The sequence below is a fragment of the Dipodomys merriami genome, unplaced genomic scaffold (assembly GCF_024711535.1).
Source record: "Dipodomys merriami isolate MVZ:Mamm:240054 unplaced genomic scaffold, mDipMer1.0.p SCAF_249, whole genome shotgun sequence".
In the NCBI taxonomy this organism is placed as follows: domain Eukaryota; kingdom Metazoa; phylum Chordata; class Mammalia; order Rodentia; family Heteromyidae; genus Dipodomys; species Dipodomys merriami.
Genome location: NW_027203926.1, coordinates 1,642,099 through 1,662,342, shown reverse-complemented (window position 1 = coordinate 1,662,342; position 20,244 = coordinate 1,642,099). Strand labels below are relative to the sequence as shown.

At 36.8% G+C, this 20,244-nt stretch overlaps 1 protein-coding gene across 1 annotated transcript in view; it reads right to left on the bottom strand.

Moving 5' to 3' along the window:
- LOC138836087 (protein CC2D2B-like) overlaps positions 1–20,244 on the bottom strand; it is a 99,499-nt gene that overhangs the window by 48,528 nt on the left and 30,727 nt on the right. Inside the window, exons 7-12 of the mRNA XM_070034576.1 lie at positions 19,950–20,086; positions 19,723–19,851; positions 15,396–15,602; positions 14,168–14,265; positions 11,135–11,275; positions 128–236 (exon numbers count right to left, since the gene is read on the bottom strand). Coding sequence (XP_069890677.1) covers positions 128–236; positions 11,135–11,275; positions 14,168–14,265; positions 15,396–15,602; positions 19,723–19,851; positions 19,950–20,086 — 821 coding nt within the window. The remainder of the gene's footprint in view (positions 1–127; positions 237–11,134; positions 11,276–14,167; positions 14,266–15,395; positions 15,603–19,722; positions 19,852–19,949; positions 20,087–20,244) is intronic.

The following is a 20,244-nucleotide window of genomic DNA, read 5'->3' as shown; positions in this document are numbered from 1 at the left end:
CTGAGCTACCTTCCCAGCCCAACTTTAACTTCTTGTATCTGTCATTTTGTTAAGTATCTGTTACAAATTGGTAGACTTTTATATTCTATTAAATAATGAAATAAATGTTATTTTGCAATACAAATACCTCCTGTATTTCTCCATTCTTAAGTGGTATATCTTCAGTTTTCATCTCGGTCTCAGACACTTCTGGCATTTGTGCTTGGTTTTGCTCATCACATTTATTTACTTTTATCCTAATTAGTAATAAATAGAATTGTGTTAAAGCAGAAATAATGGAAGTATTTAGGATTTGTTGAGATGTTGTATGTCACACGCAAAATAATGTTTTCTTTTTAGGTACTGGTACTGGGTGAACTCAGGGCAAGGGAGCTCTCCCTTTGCTTTTTTTTTTTTTTTTTTGTGCCAGTCCTGAGGCTTGAACTCAGGGCCTGGGCACTGTTCCTGAGCTTCTTTTGCTCAAGGCTAGTACTCTACCACTTGAGCCACAGTGCCACTTCCAGCTTTTTCTGTTTATGTGGTATTGAGGAATTGAACCCAGGGCTTCATGCATGCTAGGCAAGCACTCTACCACTGAGCCACCTTCCCAGACCTGTAGAAGATTTTTTTACCAAAAAATAAAGATTTTTTTTACAACAAATAATTTTATATCCTAAGAAAACTAACAATATAACCATAAAAAACCCTTTAAGCTCCTGCTTAGTTTTCACAGATTTCTCTCTCCTCAGTAAACTCACCCTTAGCATCTGTACCCTTTCCTAAGGACATAAAGAAACCTCTCCTTTGGTGAGGAGAGATATAAACTGTAGGGCACATTCTATGTTTCCTCTCACTTCTCTTCCTCTCAGATTGTTTTAACTATGAAAATATGACCAGGTAGAAAGACAGATGATCAAAATAATATTAAGTCCAAGTCATAGCTACTAAGCAGTTATATGCTGTTAGCATCTACTAACACTTACAAAGGATTTATTAAGAATGTGCCTGTCAGGCAATGTTATAAATACATAAGGGATATTATCCATTTAATTCTCACAATCCTATGAAGTACATACTATTATTATTCCCCTTGAATTAATAGTTCAACAAAATCCCACAGATCTGGAACTCTTCCAGCAAAACAACTGATCTAGGAATTTTGAGTGTTCTTCATACTTTTCTTTTTTTGGGGGGGGGGTCCGGTCGTAGAACCTGAACTCTGGGCCTGGGCTCTGTCCCTCAGCTCTTCAGCTCAAGGCTAGCGCTCTACCACTTGAGCCACAGCGCCACTTCCAGCTTTTTTCTGCTTATGTGGTGCTGGGGAATTGAACCCAGGGCCTCATGCATGCAAGGCAAGCAATCTACCACTGAGCCAACTTCCCAGCCCCTGTATTTTTCAATACAAAGTTTAACAAAGATTTTTGAAGTCTAAGAAAAAATCATTTGGGAAAATTTCATATGCTGTATTGTGAACTGGGAAACAGTCTGGCAGTTCTTCAAAAATGTTAACTACAGAATTCTCTTATGACCCAGCAATTCTTAGACAGATACCAAAAAAGAAAACATATATCCACACAGCTGACGGTTTACTGATAATGTGAAAATGCTTTCTTTGGAGAGTGTTTAAATGTTCTACAATTAAATTGTGGTAATACAACTCTGTGAATATACTAAAAACCATCACCTGGTATCTTTTAAATGTTAAATCATATGGTATATGACTTACATCTCAAAACAGTTGTTTAAGCAATATATACTTTTACCAAATCAACTCGAAGTGGATCAAAGACCTTAATGTCAGACCTGAAACTCCAAAACTACTGAAAGATATAGTAGGAGAAACATTAGAACTCAAAAGCATAGGCAGGAACTAGTTTTTAAATTAATTTACTTTCTTGTTATTATGGAGGTGATGTACAGAAGGATTACAATTACGAGTCAGGTAATGAGTATATTTCTTTTCATACAGTTCTTCTGTTCCCTCATTTTCTCCTAGTCTCTCCCTCCCATCTCCACACACAAGTTGCATAGTTCATTTTCATTAGTGTCCAGTGACCTCCACTACTACACTATTTTACCTTTTTCCCCTCAAGTTCTGTACCCTCCTCCCACCCTCCTGAAGATATGTACATGAATACACCATACATAAGGTAAAGAAGACAGAATCATCAAAAACTAAAAACTTAAATAAAGAGAAGTTTCTTGGAATTCATTTCAGTATATATATATATATATATATATATATATATATATATATATATATATAATTATGAGGAAATACTTAGGCATTGCACATTTGTGTTTATCTCCTAAGAGTATCCTCTTTTGGTCTCACTGTGTGTATCTAGAATCCTATATAATTTGTCATATCTCAATGTGTTTTAGATCTAATTTCTGCATATCTGAGAGAACATATGGTGTTTGGCTCTCTGAGCTTAGCTTACCTCACTTAACTTGATTTGCTCTAGTTCCACTCATTTCCCTGCAGATGACATTATTTTATTCTTTTTAATGGCTGTGTAAAATTCCATTGTTTATAGGTACCACTTTTTTTTTTGGATCCACTCATCTATTGTTGGGCATCTGCGTTGTTTCCATATCTTGGCTATTGTGAATAGTGTGGCAATGAGCATGGATGTCATGATCATATCCTGGCTTATGCTCTGGGCAGATACCCAGGAGTGGTATGGCTGGGTGGTAGGGAAGGTCTATATTTAGTTTTTTTGTCCAGACTGATTATAGTAGTTTACATTCCTACCAACAGTACAGTAGTATTCCTTTTCCCCCACATCCCTACCAACATTTGTTATTGTTTGAATTCACAATTTTGGCCAATCTTACTGGGATGAGATGGAATCTCAGCGTTGTTTTGATTTGCATTTCCTTTATGGCCCTCCTTTATGCTATTCTACCTCTTTTTCTGAGAAGTCTCTCCTTAGCTCCCTTGCCTATTTAGTGATTGGTTTATTAGGTTTGGGAGGGATTAGTTTCTTGAGCTTATTGTATATAATGGATATTAGGCTATATATATATGTGTATATATATATATATATATATATATATATATTTTTTTTTTTTTTTTTGGTCAGTCTTCCATGGGGCTTGACCTCTGGGCTTGGGCACTGTCCCTGTGCTCTTCAGCTCAAGGCAAGTGCTCTACCACTTGAGCCACAGCACCACTTCCAGTTTTATAGTGGTTTATTAGAGATAATCATGTGGACTTTCCTACCTGGATTGGCTTTGAAGTGTGATCCTCAGATCTCAGCCTCCTGAGTAGCTAGGATGACAGGCGTGAGCCACCAGCGCCCAGCATTGTTTGATATATATTTTTTTTTTAATTTTTTTTTTTGGGTCCGGTCGTGGGGCCTGAACTCTGGGCCTGGGCGCTGTCCCTCAGCTCTTCAGCTCAAAGCTAGCGCTCTACCACTTGAGCCACAGCGCCACTTCTGGCTTTTTTCTTTTTGCTTATGTGGTGCTGAGAAATCGAACCCAGGGCCTCAGGCATGCAAGGCAAGCGCTCTACCACTGAGCCACCTTCCCAGCCCTGTTTGATATATTTTTGGTAAAGATCTTTCCCAGTTTGTTGGCTGTCTTTCTAATTTAGTAACTATATCTTTAGCTGTGCAGAAACATTTATTTATGTATTTATTTATTTATTTATTTATTTTATTTAATTTATGCCAGTCCTGGGGCTTGAACTCGGGGCTTGAGAACTGTCCCTGAACTTCTTTTTGTTTAAGGTTAGCACCCTACCACTTGAGCTACAGTGCCACTTCCAGCTTCTTCTGTTTATGTGGTACTAAGGAACTGAACCCAGAGATTCTTGCATGCTAGACAAGCACTCTACCACTAGGCCATGTTTGCAGCCATGTGCAGAAATTTTTATTGTGATATATTCCACTTGTCAAGTCTGTCTCCTATTTTTTGTGCCCCTGGGACTCTATTTAAAAAGTTTCTACCTATACCTGTAAATTATAATGTTTCTCCCACTGTTTCTTGAAGTAGTTTCAAAATTTTGAATCTGATGTTGAGATCTTTAATCCACCTTGAATTGATATTAGTGCATGGTAACAAAAGGGATCCACTTTTAGTTTTCTGCATATGAATGCCCAGTTTTCCCAATACCAACTGTTGAAGAGGCTATTATTTTTCCACTGTATGTTTTGTTGTTGTTGTTGTTGTTTTGTTTGTTTTGTCGATCGTGGGGACTGAACTCTGGGCCTGGGCACTGTTCCTCAGCTCTTCAGCTCAAGGCTAGTGCCCTACCACTTGAGGTATGGCACCACTTCCGGCTTTTTTTTTCTGCTTATGTGGTGCTGAGAACTCAAACGCAGGGCCTCATGCATGGGAGGCAAGCCCTCTACCACTGAGCCAACTTCCCAGTCCCCCACTAAATGTTTTTGGCTCCCTTATCAAATATGTAACTGTAAATGTATGGTTTTATTTCTGGTTCTTCTAATCTATTCCATTGATCTTCTGGTCTGTTTTTGTGTAGATACCAAGCTGTTTTTGTTATTATGGTTCTGTAGTAAAGTTTGAGGTCTGGTATTGGATACCATCCACATTGCTTTTTTTGCTATTGTTGTTCATGGTGGTGATGGTGCTTGGATTCTGGGCCTGGGTGCTGTCTCTCAGCTCTTCAGCTCAAGGCTAGTACTCTACATTTGAGCCACTACACCACTTCTGGTTTTCTAGTGGTTTACTAGAGATAAGAGTGTCACAGAATTTCCTGCCTGGGCTGGCTTTGAACTGTAATCCTCAGATCTCAGCCTCCTGAGTAGCTAGGATTACAGGTATGAGCCACTGGTGCCTGGCTCCACATTGCTTTTTTTGCCTAAAATTACTTTGACTATTCTAGGTCTTTTGTTATTCCATATGAAATTTTGATTGTTTTCTCTATCTTGGTAAAGAACATTACTGGGATTCTGATGGGGATTGCATTGAATTTGTATAACATTTGTGATAGTATGGCCATTTTTCACAATATTGATTCTATATATCTATGAACCTGGAAGGTCTCTCCACTTCCAGATGAACTCTTTGATTTCTTTTTTTTGATTTTTATAGTTTTCACTATAAAGATTCTTTATGTCTTTGGTTAGGTAAAGTCCTATTTTTTTTAATTTTTTTTTAGGCTATTGCAAATGGAGTTGTTTTCATGATTTCCATGTCTGCTTGTACACTGTTGGCATACAGAATGGCTACTGATTTTTGTGTGTTAATTATGTATGCTGCTACTTTGCCAAAGCAGCTGATCAGCTCTAGAAGCTTAGGAATGGAATTTTTTGGGTCCTTTAGGCATAAGATCATGTCACTTGCAAATAGGGATAGTTTAATTTCTTCTTTTTTTTTGGGTCCGGTCGTGGGCCGTGAACTCTGGGCCTGGGCACAGTCCCTCAGCTCTTCAGCTCAAGGCTAGCGCTCTACCACTTGTGCCACAGTGCCACTTCCGGCTTTTTTCTTTTTGCTTATGTGGTGCTGAGGATTCCAACCCAGGGCCTCAGGCATGCAAGGCAAGCGCTCTACCACTGAGCCACCTTCCCAGCCCTAGTTTGATTTCTTCTTTCCCTATGTCAATCCCTTTTATGTCCTTTTGTTGTCCTATAGCTCTGGCTAGGAATTCCAGACCTATATTGAAGAGGAGTGGAGAGAGTGGACATTCTTGCCTTTTTCCTGATTTTAAGGGAAGTGGTTTTAGTTTTTTCCCATTCAATATGATGTTAGCTGTTGGTCTGTCAAATATAGTCTTTAGTGTTTTAAGAGATGTTCCTTTTATTCCTAGCTTCTGCAAAGCTTTTTATCATGAATGGATGTTGAATTTTGTCAAAGGCTTTTTCTGTATCTATTGAGAAGATCTTGTGTTTCTAATCTTTGGCTCTGTTGATATAGTGAATTACATTTATTGATTTGTGCCTGTTAAACCAGCCTTGCATCTGTGGGATGAAGCTTATCGGGTCCTAATGTATGCTTTTAAAAATCTGTTTCTGAATGCTGTTGACTAGCATTTTATTGAAGAGCTTTGCCTCTGTGTTTATCAGAAAAATTGGTCCATAGTTCTCTTTTTTTGGGTTGGATCCCTACCTGGTTTTGGGATGAATGTGATATTGGTTTGATTGAAAGAGTTTGGAATTGCTCCCTCTGTTTCTATTTCACAGAAGAGCTTGAGGAGAATTGGTGTTAGTGCTTCTTTAAATGTCTTATAGAATTCAGCAGTGAATCCATCTGGGCCTGAGCCTTTCCTTGTTGGAAGACTTCTGATTGCTTCTTCAATGTCATTGTGTGTTATTGGTCCATTTCACTGGTTTTATAACTTCTTGGTTCAGCTTAGGCAGTTTGTAAGTCTCTAGAAAGTTGTCCATTTCTGCTAGGTTTTCCTTCTTTTTTTTGAGTATAGTTTTTGAAAGTAGTCCTTTATAATCATTTGGATTTTTTGATATTTGTTGTTAATGTTTCCTGTGGCATCTTTGACTTTATTGATTTGAATCTCATCTCTTTTCTTCATCAATCTTGCTAGTGGTCTCTCAATTTTATTGATATTTTTTTAAAAACAGCTTTTTAAAAATTGATTTTATGTATTTTTTTAAATCTCCATTTCATTAATTTCTGCCTTAAACTTTGCGCTCTCTCTATCTAATACTTTTGGGTTTCTTTGTTCTTGTTTTTCCAGCAGTTTTAGTTGCATCATGAGGTTATTTATTTGAGATGTTTCCATTTTCTTTATGTGTGCACTTAGAGCTATAAACTTTCCTGTCAGTACTACTTTTGCTGTATCCCAGAGGCTCTGTTGCAATGTATTTTATTTTTGTGGAATTGTAAGAACTTTCTAATTTCTTCCTTATCTTCTTCTGTGACTCAGTAGTAGTGTATTATTCAGTCTATGTGTGTTTGAGTGTTTTCTGTAATATGCTTTGTTGTTGAGAACTAGTTTGATTCCACTGATAGGATACAAGGAATTATCTCAATCCGCTTATATTTGCTTAGGTTCTTTGTGTGTACTAAGATATGATAAATTTTGGAGATTGTTCTATGAGTTTCTGAGAAGAATATGAATTGGATCATTGTTGGGTAGAATACTCTGTAGATGATATCTGTTAAGTCCATTTGGGTTAAAGTGTCATTTAATCCAGAAACTTCTTCACTTATCTTTTGTTTGGTTGACCTGTCCTTTGGTGAGAGCACTATTATTGTGTTGGGGTCTATTATGTTCTGTAAGTCCAAAAGTGTTTGTTTAATGTGTTTAGGTGCTCCATTGTTTGGTGCATAAATATTATTCGCTGTGATTTTCTCTTTTCTTTTCATGGATCATTCCCTTTATGAATATGTAATGACCTTCCTTGTTTCTTTGTACTGATTTTAATGAAAAATCTATTTTATCTGATACCAATATAGCTATTCCTGACTTCTTGAAGGATGCATTTTATTTATTTATTTATTTTTTGGGTCCGGTCGTGAGGCCTGAACTCTGGGCCTGGGTGTTGTCCCTCAGCTCTTCAGCTCATGGCTAGCGCTCTACCACTTGAGCCACAGCGCCACTTCCGGCTGTTTTCTTTTTGTTTATGTGGTGCTGAGGAATCGAACCCAGGGCCTCTGGCTTGCAAGGCAAGCACTCTACCACTGAGCCACCTTCCCAGCCCTTGAAGGATGCATTTGCATGAAACATCTTTTTCCATCCCTTCATTCAAAATTTGTTTTTATCTTTGACTGTGAGATGGATCTTTTGTAGAGAACAAATGAATGGACCTTGTTTTTTTGTTTTTTAAACCAATCTGCTGCTCTAAGTCCTTTGATTGGGGAATTGAGTCTGTTAATGTTTAAGGTTATTATGGAGAGATGTGTCATGCTTCCTGTCATTTTCTTAATTTCCTGAGTTTTGCTTTCTTCTTCCTGTGCTTACTAAACTAGTCTTCTAGTGATTTTTGTTTAATGTGTTTCCTTGACTTTGTTTTCTTCAGATTGTATGCTTCCCTTTAGTATTGTTTGTAATACCTGTTTAGTGTTCATGAATTCCTAATTTTTGTTTGTCATAGAAAGTTTTAGTTTCACCATCAATTGTAAGTGATAGCTTTGCCAGTTTGAGTTGTCAATTGTTGATCTGCAGGACTTGAATTATACCATTCTAGGCTCTCTTTGCATTGATAAGTTTGTGTGGAGACCTCTGCACTGGTTCTCATCTTCTTTCCATTGTAATATAGCTCCTTCTTTGATTTTGCCACATTTAAAATCAATTCCTGAGGCTGGGAATGTGGTTTAGTGGTAGAGTACTTGCCTAGCATCACGAAGCCCTGGGTTCAATTCCTCAGTACCACAAAAACAGAAAAAGCCAGAAATGGTGCTGTGGCTCAAGCAGTGAGGATGATATCCTTGAGCAAAAGAAGCTCAGGGACAGTGCCTGGGTTCTGAGTTCAAGCCCCAGGACTGCCCTCCCCCCACACACCCTGCAAAAAAAATTAATTTCTGTTTTTTAAGTCTAGTGTTTTTACTATGATGTGTCTACTTCTTTTTGTATCCTGTCTACTGGGAGTTATGTATGCCTATGTCAGTTGAGTAAGATTTTTCTCTCTTAAGATGGGGGAAGTTTCTGGTTTTGTTTTTGTTTTTCAATTGAATAGGTTTTTAATGTCTTTAGTTTTGAATTCTTCTCCCTCATCAATCCTGACCATATGTAAATTAGATCTTTTGGCTGGATCTGCCAATTCTTGGATTTCCCCTTGTTATGTGTGTTTTTTCCATGCCTTTGATTTTTTCCCCCTAATTCCTCTGTTTTATCCTCAACTCTTCATACTGTTTTTCATGTCAGTCATTCTGTTGCCTAGGCATTCAACTGTGGTTTTCAATAGGGAAATTGAAACTTTTATGCTTCCAAGTTCTTTGTTGCAGTCAGTTCTCATGGTGTATAACAATAAAAAGGCAAATAAGCCAAGCACCGGTGGCTCAAGCCTGTAATCCTAGCTACTCAGGAGGCTGAGATCTGGGGATCACAGTTCAAAGCCAGCCCATGCAGGAAAAGTCCGTGAGACTCTTAGCTCCAGTAAACCACTCAGAAAACTGGAAGTGGCACTGCGGCTCAAGTAGAGTGCTAGCCTTGAGCTGAAGAGCTGAGGGACAGTGCCCAGGCCCAGAGCCCAGTGCCCAAGCCCGGTAACCGACACACACACACACACACACACACACACACACACAAAAGAGCAACTAAAACAAATTATACACCTTTAATCTTCTGAAATAAAATACAAGAAACCAAGTTTGGATAATGCCAGTATGGGCTTGAAACCAAATGTCCTGTGTTGAAAACCAGCCCTGCCCCATCAATAGCACTACAGAATTTGCACATATTCCTCAGTTTTTTCATCTGAAAATATTTTTTTTTTTTGTGGGTCATGGGACTTGAACTCCCAGCTTGGGCACTGTCCTTGCACTCTTTCAGCTCAAGGTGAGGGCTCTACCGCTTGAGCCATAGCAGCACTTCCAGTTTTCTAATGGTTTATTGGAGATAAGAGTCTCATGGACTTTCCTGCCTGGGCTGGCTTCGAACCCTGATTCTCAGATCTCAGCCTCCTGAGTAGCTAGAATTACTGGCATGAGCCACTAGTGCCTGGCTTAAAATCAAGTTTTGTGAAGATTAAATGCATTAGTTTTGTTATTATTTATGTAATTTATTCAGTCCATTGTGGGGCTTGAACTGTGAGCCTGGGTGCTATTCCTGAGCTCTTCAGCTCAAGGAGAGTGCTCTACCACTTGAGCCATAGCACCACTTCTGGTTTTCTGGTGGTTAATTGGAGATGAGAGTCTCATGAACTTTCCTGCCTGGGCTGGCCTTGAACCTCCATCCTCAGATCTCAGTCTCCTGAGTAGCTGGGATTACAGGTGCGAACCACCACGCCCAGCTGTTATTATTGTTGTTTTATGTAAAGGGCTCAGTTGAGTGCCTGGAGTAAAGTATTCAATATTGTTTTCTTCTGATTCAGGGTCATCAACTGACTTACTGTTTTTTAATACAATGGCTCTTTGACTTTATTAAATATTAAAATTATCCAGAAAATTTCTCTTTTCTCTTCCATTCTTTCCTGTTTTTACCACCTTGGTATACTGAAAACATTTTTAGTTGCTTAAATTTATTTTCTATTCTTTTATTTTTTAATTACCTTTAAGTAGTTTATTATATAAAGAAGCTTCAACATGTCAGTTTGTGAGTACAATGCATCTTGATCAGTGTCATATCTTTCATCATTTTCTTCCATCTCTATCAACCCTCCTCATCCCCTCAATTTGCCTGGCTCCATGTTCTTATATTCACATTAAGTATTATGACTGCATTTACCCACTCTTCCTCATTTCATTCATCTGTACACACACACATACATATATATACATATATACATATTACAAGCACATATCACATTTTCTTGATCCATTGAAGGGCATTTGGGCTGATTCCATAACTTGGCTATGGTGAACTGTGCAGCAATAAATGTGGATGTGTAAGTGTCTGTATTCTGACTTGGAATCTTCTTCTTTTGGATAAATGTCCAAGAATGGTATTGCTGGATCATAGGGTAGTTCTATGTTTAATTTAGTTTTTTTTTTTGAGGAATCTCCAAAGTATGATTGCTGGATCAATGTGTAACTTTGTAGGAAAATGCTAAATCATTTCCAAAGTATATGTCAGCTGCATTCCCACCAACAATGAGTCAAAAATTCTGTCATTCACCATCCTTGACATTTGCTAATGTCTTTCTTCCTTTATAAAATTTTACCTATTTGAACAAATGCTTAGTATTTTATTGTGATTTTTAATTTACATTTCTCTATTGACATGATATTCAGCATTTTTTCATGTGTTCATTTGTCACCCACTTACTTCCTTTAATGAAGTGTTGGTTAAAATCCTTATAGTAGGTTGTCTTATTCAGTTGCAAGAATTGTTTATGTACTCAAGATAAAAGTCCTCTGTTAAATCAAAATTGAGGATGGATGATTTAAAAAACATTTGACTTTTGAATAATAAAAAGAAAAGTAAAGAGAAAAAAAAAAGTCCTCTGTTGACTTCATGGGACAGTGTATCTTTTAGGGTTTTTTTCTCCAGTTAGTGTGAATTCCCAGTTATTCATAGGCAGTTCCTTAGGGACCAATGAGGGCAAATAGAAGAGTCACTTACCTATGAAACTGTAACTTTACTGGGGTACTTGTAAATCCTTGCTGTTGTCGAAGGGATTTTATCTGTTTCCAGGTCTGTGACATACTATGTAGTAGAGAAATGTCCTTTTCCCTTTCTAATTCATACAGTTGTTTTGTATTACTACAACAATGATAAGAGATGAAAAAATTATCTGGTGCCATTGCCAATCTGGGGCCATTTTAAGTTAAATTTAAATCTGAGATTTTAGAATATGAGAAATATAACTTCAGGTCACAATTTTGAATAACGTTTCAATTTCAATTATCAATTTTTAAAGCATAATTTTCTCCTTTCTGCTAGTATCAAGATCATAGACAAGACAAGTTTTTTGGTCATCCCTTTCCATTCTCCTTTTTTTGAGGCTTAAAACCTTAACACCTTAACAGTGATCTTTTATCAGACTTTCCAATTACTTTGAACCACCTGAGATTTCAGCATTCTATTAAGCCATGTGAATGACAGTTCAAAAGTCACTAGTGGGTCACCAAAATCCTCAGTGTAAAAGATGCCTTGGTCTAATTTGGTAAGACTTCTCCTATTTTCCTGGCTTGTGCAAATTTCTTGTTATCTCAGTAATATGGTTGTAAAACTGACTGATGTGTTTTATTGGACATTTTAGTTGGTTACATTAAGAGGGCTATACAGAGAGACTTGATAGGAAAAAAGTCTATTTCCACCATTCATTCCTTATATAATCTTTATTCTGTAATTAGTACTTGCCAAGCATTATATGGATAAAAGGAGAAAAAAGAAGGAAAACATTTTGATTTAAGAAGCTTATAGACATATAAATTAATCAATAAAATAATTTTTATAGGAGTTATGATAAAAATCTATTCAATCTAAAGTTTAGTCATAAATAATGGAATGGTAGACATTAATAGGAAAAGATTTTATAGAAAATATGACAATTCAGCCGGGTGCTGGTGGCTCACGCCTATAATCCTAGCTACTCAGGAGGCTGAGATCTGAGGATCGCGGTTCAAAGCCAGCCTGGGCAGGAGAGACCGTGAGACTCCTATCTCCAATAAAACCACCAGAAAACCGGAAGTGGCGCTGTAGCTCAAGTGGTAGAGCACTCGCCTTGAGCTGAAGAGCTGAGGGACAGCGCCCAGGCCCAGAGTTCAAGCTGACAAAAAAAAAAAAGAAAAAAAAAAAGAAAATATGACAATTCAAATCAATAAATAGCTGTGAATTATGTGGTAAGTATTATGTTAGGTGCTAGTAACTAATGTAACAGCAGAAAACAATAGAAGTGCCATGTATATAAAGAAAAAATATGTATATGTATTAGGAAAAGGGAAATAAAATGCTATATGAATATATGAAGAAAAAATTTAATTTTTTTGGGGGGGGGGTCCATTCGTGGGGCCTGAACTCTGGGCCTGGGCACTGTCCCTCAGCTCTTCAGCTCAAGGCTAGCACTCTACCAGTTGAGCCACAGCTCCACTTCCGGCTTTTATTCTTTTTGCTTATGTGGTGCTGAGGAATCGAACCCAGGGCCTCATACATGCAAGGCAAGCGCTCTACCACTGAGCCACCTTCCCAGCCCCAAGAAAAAAAATTTAATCTAACCTAGTGACAAATAGAAACATTCTATGTCATGGAAAAATAACATGAAATTGATGACAAAATTTGTATGCTAACTAACAGAAAGAAAGGACATTCTAGAAACAAAAAACATTAAAACTCAAATGCAGAGGTGATGACAGAGTCCATTTAGAGCACTAGATTATTTCAAGTTCTAAGCACAGAGCCCTCTAACAGGAGGCTAGAGAAAAAGCAGGAGTCAGGCTATGTAGATCATGCTAAAGGCACTGGATTTTATGTTGAAAGTAATAGAGGGTGATCAATGAGGTTTATGTAGTTAGAAATGTTACTCTGGTTTCTGTTTAAAGAAAGGTATTTTAGTTGGCTATCTGAAATGAGCAGAATTCACAATAGAAAATTAAAAATAATTCAGTTATTAGTTGAATTTAAAGTATAAGAAAAGCATAGAAAAGTGTCAAAGTGACCTGAAAATTTCTTTTCTGGGCAGGTGATTGCAAGTATCAAATAGGTGACCACAGAATTTATCTAATAAAAGTACAGTAAGGTCAAAGACATATGTGCCATTCTTAGTTATATTTCATGTGCATATCTTTTCTATAAATTTGTTCTGTGTTCATTATTCTCATGTAAGATATAAAATTGCTATATATAATATAGCATATAATACATAGCTAAGATAAATACTTGTTTTATAAATATTAATTTATTCAACTAGTATTTATTGAGTTTTCTTTATGTGTCAGGCCTTGTATGAGGTACATATTAGCTTCCCCAAGGAATATTACCTACATTTAATATGATTATGCTATGATTTAAATCAGTGTTGTTTCTAGTAGCTAAACATCTGTGGAACTAGGTGAAGTCAACTGGAAGAGAGTCAAGAATTTTCTGTATCTATCAAATCATTCTTAAATATAGAACAGACTATTGTTATACTTTTGTGTACATTCAAGCTTCCTATCTAGTAGGTATCTTCCAGTGAGCTTTCCTGCTTTTGGAGATTCCTTCATATAGGATTTATATGCCTTAAATTTTTTTCACACTTATTTTATACTTAGATACCTGCTCGTCCCAGTGTTTCTCACCTTGTATGTCATGTTATTTAAAAACAGATGTTCTTAAGTCCACACATTCATGAAGTATTATGCTTATAGACTGAATTAATATTATATTTACAATCTGTAAATACAGACTAATTCTCAAATACATACAAACACCCGAGGTTAACCAATTAGTAAAGTTTTTCATCGCTATGTTTGATTTAATGGTCATTAACAGTATAACTAATTTTACATGGAACTTCTGTGTTTTTACAAGTATAGGTCATATAGCAAGACTTTTGTAATCTTCTAAAGAGTAGAGATATTTTCTTTTTTCTTTTATATATTTTATGCAAATGTATTACTTTGTCTAAAGAAGTTAATAACTGTTTCAAGAATACATGAATGCCCCCAAACTTACCTTATTTGCCAATAATAATCTTGTAAAGATTTTCTGGTAAGCTGGCTCATCTCCAAATTTTTATTTGGTAATTTGGTGGCATCAATGAGTGCTTTCAGCTATAACAAAGAAAAGAGCCCTTTGATATATTTCAGCTACCTGTAATAATTGCTCCAACTTAACTGAAGGTTTAGATGTGTACAGCAGAAGCACAAATGCATACTTTTTTGTCATTATTCTGTATTACAAAATATATTTCATAAAAATACTATGGAGAAGAACGAAGGGGATCAGTGTCTGTCTAAGCAAAGAATATCCCCTCTTGAACATATCAAACCATCAATTCACTGACCATCATAAAAAAATGCCATTATAAACTAGAGCCAGTGAGTCATGCTTTTTTTGTGTGGGGGGGAAAGGGGGTCTGGTTGTGGGGCCTGAACTCTGGGCCTGGGCGCTGTCCCTCAGCAATTCAGCTCAAGGCGAGCACTCTACCACTTGAGCCACAGCGCCACTTCCGGCTTTTTTTTTCTTTTTGCTTATGTGGTGCTGAGGAATCGAACCCAGGGCCTCATGCATGCAAGGCAAGTGCTCTACCACTGAGCCACCTTCCCAGCCCCTGGGTCATGCTTTTAACCCGAGTACCTCATGCTTCCGGGCAAGTGCCTGACCATCTGAGCCAAGCTACCAGCACTTTTTATCTTTTTTTAAAAATTAGAGCACACATTTATGCCTGGGATGGCTTGGACAATGAACCTTCTATTTATAATTCTGGAATAGCTTAGATGGCAGGCAGGTACCATGTGTTAAGATGGAACCTCACAGTTGTTCTTACTGGTCTTGGCTGCTCTGGAACTGTAATCCTTTTGATCCTAAGCTCACAACTAGCGAGGATTGGAGGCATGAGCCACCATACCTGGCCTAAGAGTGCTAATACTCTTTATCAAAATACTTCATTACAAGCACTGTTTTAAGTTGCAATAATTTCAAATACTCTTCTGGAGTCATAAGACCAACAATACCAATGGTTAGTAAACAAATCATTTGTATGTGGTGAACATCCCACAGGACATGTTTATGTCTGTCTTCCAGCAAGTCAGCTCCTATGATTTCTTTTCAGAAAAACTGCAATCAAATTCTTGTTCTAATTGGATAAATATGTCATGTGCTAAAGGAAAATGTTCTTTGATAACATGCTTTATACTAAGAGCTTTTCCTAGCTTATAAGTGTAACAGAAACCATTCTGACCTTCTCATAAAGCAGCTGAGATAAATTCTGTTGATGTCTGTCCTGAAAAGATTCATAGAGTTGGAGAAGCTTAGCACATAATACTTGCTCTTGATTGAAGAGAGGATGATGATTGAACTGCAAACCCACAATATTGAGATCCAATTGATAGAATTCCCGACCTTCTATTCTGCTTCTAAAGGAGCTTCCTAAGTCAGGTTTTATGGCCTTTTAAAGAAAAATGTGGTACAATGTTAATTTGATTCTATTTTTTAATTACAAATCAACTATTCTGTATAAAAATAATATCAATTATAGAAAAATTCAAGAGTTAAAAGCAAGAAATAATTTGTCTTCTTTGAAATTATCGCTATTAATTTTATAAAATGTATTTGTTTTATAGCATTTATAACCATATCTTAATCATGTTACGAGAATACTACTGTCACCAACCTCAGATACTGTTTACTGTGGACATTAGACTCTTAAGTTATAAAATCAAAATTACTTCCTATAGGAACATTGTAACAAATAGCAGTGTAACTTTTGGATTAAGAGTTTGGTTAACTGGGCTGGGAATATGGCTTAGTGGTAGAGTGCTTGCCTAGCATGCATGAAGCCCTGGGTTCAATTCCTCAGTACCACATAAACAGAAAATGCTGGAAGTAGCACTGTGGTTCAAATGGTAGAGTGCTAGCCTTGAGCAAAAAGAAGCTCAGGGATAGTGCCCACGCCCTGAGTTTAAGCCCCAAGACTGGCAAAAAAAAAAAAAAAAAGAGTTTGGTTACATGATGTTGGAATGGTCATGTGTGGGCTAGAATTTAAGAGTGATTTATTTATTTTATTTTATTTTTGTCAGTTTTGGGGCCTGAGCACTGGGCGTATGCACTGTCCCTCAGCATTTCACCTGAGGAATCAAACCCAGGGCCTCATGCATGCAAGGCAAGCACTCTACCTCTGAGCCACCTTCCCAGCCCCCTCAAAGTAATTTATTTATTATAAATGTTTTATTATAAAACATTATTTATACTGAAAATATTGGAATCTGAGAGAAATCCCCTTGAGGAACTGAGTCCCTCTGAACAAATGCTACACTATAAGAAACTATGCCCCTCTATGAGCTTCTCTATTTGGGTACCTCATTGGTTGAAGTCTGCAGGCCTTAGATACCACACACAAAATGGTTCCGACTATTTTATTTTATTTTATTTATTTATTTATCTAATTAATTAATTTAGTTGATCGTGGGGCTTGAACTCTGGGCCTGGGCACTGTCCCTCAGCTCTTCAGCTCAAGGCGAGTGCTCTACCACTTGAGCCACAGCGCCACTTCCAGTTTTCTAGTGGTTTATTGGAGATAAGAGTCTCACGGACTTTGCTGCCTGGGCTGGTTTTGAACCGGGATCCTCAGATCTCAGCCTCCTGAGTAGCTAGGATTACCGGACGTGAGCCACTGGCGCCCGGCTTCCGACTATTTTAAGCACATATGTTTGAACATGAATGTGATTGATTTCTGTGATGTAGTTTAGAGGGTTAATGAGTTACTTAGAGTATGCACCATAATTTATGAATACCTGGCTATCAGTTAGAAGCCATGACTGCATCCACTAAAAAAATAGCACACTGAGGCCTCTAGCTAGATCAGCCTTGAATGCAGTGAAATACTGCTATGATTTAAATATCATTTGTCCCCTCTGAAATTCGCAATGAAATTTGATTACCATTATGAGGTAGAGGTGAGAGGTGATTAGGTCTATTACCTAATGAATAAATTATTTTATTCATGTCATTGATGGGTTATCTTGGCAGTGGTTTTGCTATAAAAGCCAGTTTGATTGGGTATCTTACATGTTCCCTGTGTCTTTCTAAGTAATGTGCCTTTGGTCTTGATCTTAGGGATCTGCAGGCAAAATTGTCATCATCAGATGACTATCTTGGACCAGAACCAAGGGCCAAACCAAACCTCTTTTCTTTACATTTTTGCACAGTCTGTGATAGATACCATGTTATTTGCAAAAGCAAATGGATTAAAACACATACAGTAAGGGCCTTCATCCTGGTCACTGTCTATCACACTGAAAAAACAACCCTGCCCCACCCCAGATCTGATGTGGCAGACTTGATGCTCTTCAAGGAGGAGGCTGCCAGCATGATGCCTAAACCTCTGGCTTCCTGGTATTTTTTGAGCTGGGAACCTTTTCTTCTTCCTCACTGGGTTTTGGGAAGACAGGGAAAAAGTCACTATAGTTTTGTTTGTTTAATCTGTTTTCTACATAAGATCCAATTCAGAATTCACCTAAGGGATTTAGTCAATTATTAGTATACTGATAAACCAGTCATTACCAAGTTAAAAAAATATCTCATAAATAAACTTACAGAAATTCAAGTTGTCTGTTTTGGTAAGTAGTTTGGTAACTATGTTGCTTACTTTCTTTCGCTTTCTTCTGAAGTAACATTAAGTCTTTGCTCTTGGTTCTGCCTTATTTAGTAACTAACAACTGTGGTGCTCAGAATTATTGAGATGGTGGACTTTATAACAATAACAGGATGAGTATTTAGATTGGAGAGAAAAATTAAGGGGGAAGTGACTGTAGCCTTCATTTATTTAAAAAGCTGTCTTAGAGATGGAAGTATTTTATGGGTTCTTTTATGGCCAAATGAAGTCAAATAAGTAATCAGGAAGCAGACTTTAATTCAAGATCCCAAAACAGATTTTTAGAACTCCGAAACACTAGAATGAATTATCTTGGGAGATAGTAAGCTCTCTTTGCTACACTAGTAGAAGTTGACTAAAGAGACTTAATAGGCTTCTAGAACCAGACAAGTGTATTATACCAAAAGCACAAAGAGGTGTGTGAAACTGAATTAAAGGCTAGACAACAACATCCAAGCCTTAATGGATTTATGCACACTAATCTGGTTATGGTTTAAATGACAGACAATACCTAGTGTTGGAAAGAATATAGTTTGCATGTAATTTCCCAAAACTACTTTTGAGAAGCTGACATTATACACTGAGACCAAACACATCAGATCAGCATAAGATCAACATTTTTATTCTGAGATACTTAATCAACAAAAAATACATATACATATATTAGTGAAAACACATGTACAGAAGCTAGGCACCAGTGGCTCATACCTGTAATCCTAGCTTAGTTAGAAGGCTAAGATCTGGAGGATCTGTTTGAAGTTAGCCTAGGCAGAAAAGTCTGTGAGACCCCATGTCCAATTAACTGTCAAAATGTCAAATGGAGATATGGATCAGGTGGAGGGCCACCAACCCTGAGCAAAAAAGGTGATGAGAATGTGAAACCCTGGGTTCAAGCCTTGGCATCAGTACAAAAAAAATCCATAAAAGTATTGGTGAGAAAAAGCCAATAAAAGAATATACTTAAAACTCATCCAAGAAAAGTAATTTTATGTTTCATATAATGAAATGCTGCACAGAAACTTGAGACTGGCAGGGGAAGAGATGGATGGGAATGAGAAAGAATGATGGGAAAGGGTCACTCTTCTCAAGATGTATTGTACAAATACATGTATTTGTACAATAAAAAAGATGTATTGTACAAAAACATGTTAAATTGAATCCCTCTTCACATATATTTGAATATAAAAATAAAAATTTCTACACAGACAAGCAAACTATTGCTGTAGACAACAACAAAGTACCTATTTGTGATTCTGATTCCAAAATAATGAGTAATCTACAGTAATAGAGATTATAACAACGCTTAACTTGAACAAAATTAATTTATTCATTTTTGGGAGGGGCAATACTGGGGTTTGAATTCAAGGCCTTAACACTTCCTAGACAGGTATTCTACCACCTGAGTCACTCTTCCAGTCCCTTTTTGTACTGGTTATTTTCAAGAAAGATCTCACTTTATGTCCAGGCTCACCTGGACTGCCGTCTTCCTATTTTTAATTCCCTTTATTAATGGGACAACAGGTACATGCTATTGCATTCAGCCACTGCTTGAGATGATGTCTTGAGAACTTTTCTGACCAGCTGGCCTCAAATAGCAATCCGTCATATTTACCTCCTAAGTATCTTGGATTACAAGCCTGAACCACTGTGCCTGGATTACTCATTTTTGCAAAATTAGGGTCATAGATAATATTCTGCTGCTTTTCACTTTACATTTTATTTGGAGGAGTTCCCTACATCATTAATTATTTCTCAAAAACAATCTTACAGGTAACTTAATCTTTTATCACAATTTAGTCATTATATTATTAGGCTTAGAATCTTTAGAGAGTAAAATAAAATGACAGAAATGTAAGATATAATTGATATTACAAGATTTTTCAACTATCATTACAAATAAACTATTCTTAGTTACCTTTTTGTATATGGTCTTTAGGGCTGGATTTAGTGACTCTTTGCTTACACTTAGTCTGAAATTCCAAGACTGTCTAATAGGTGAAGGTAATGACATTATTTCTCCACTTTCTTCAAACCAACATTTTCCCTATCAAAAATATTTACAAAACACAGCAATTGAACATTTCACTAAAAATAAATGTCATAGACTATTAGCTGGTTTAATTAGTTTACTGGTGTACTTGCCTCTTCTAGTTTAACTAGGCGATTTTCCATTTTGTTGCAGATTGTTTTATGTATTTCTGGTTTTCTCTGAATATACAGTCCTTCATCTTCTAAAATGCGTGGCATCATACCTTTTGGTAGTTTATACTTGCTGGCCACTTAATAATAAAACTTAGATATTAATTTAGATTCCAAAATAGAGGAAATATATGTTAGTGTAATTTTAGATTAATACTTTTAGTTTATCCATGATACAAATAAGTTATTATCCTATAACATGATTCATTAATAATTTTAACATTTTATTGGAAAAGAA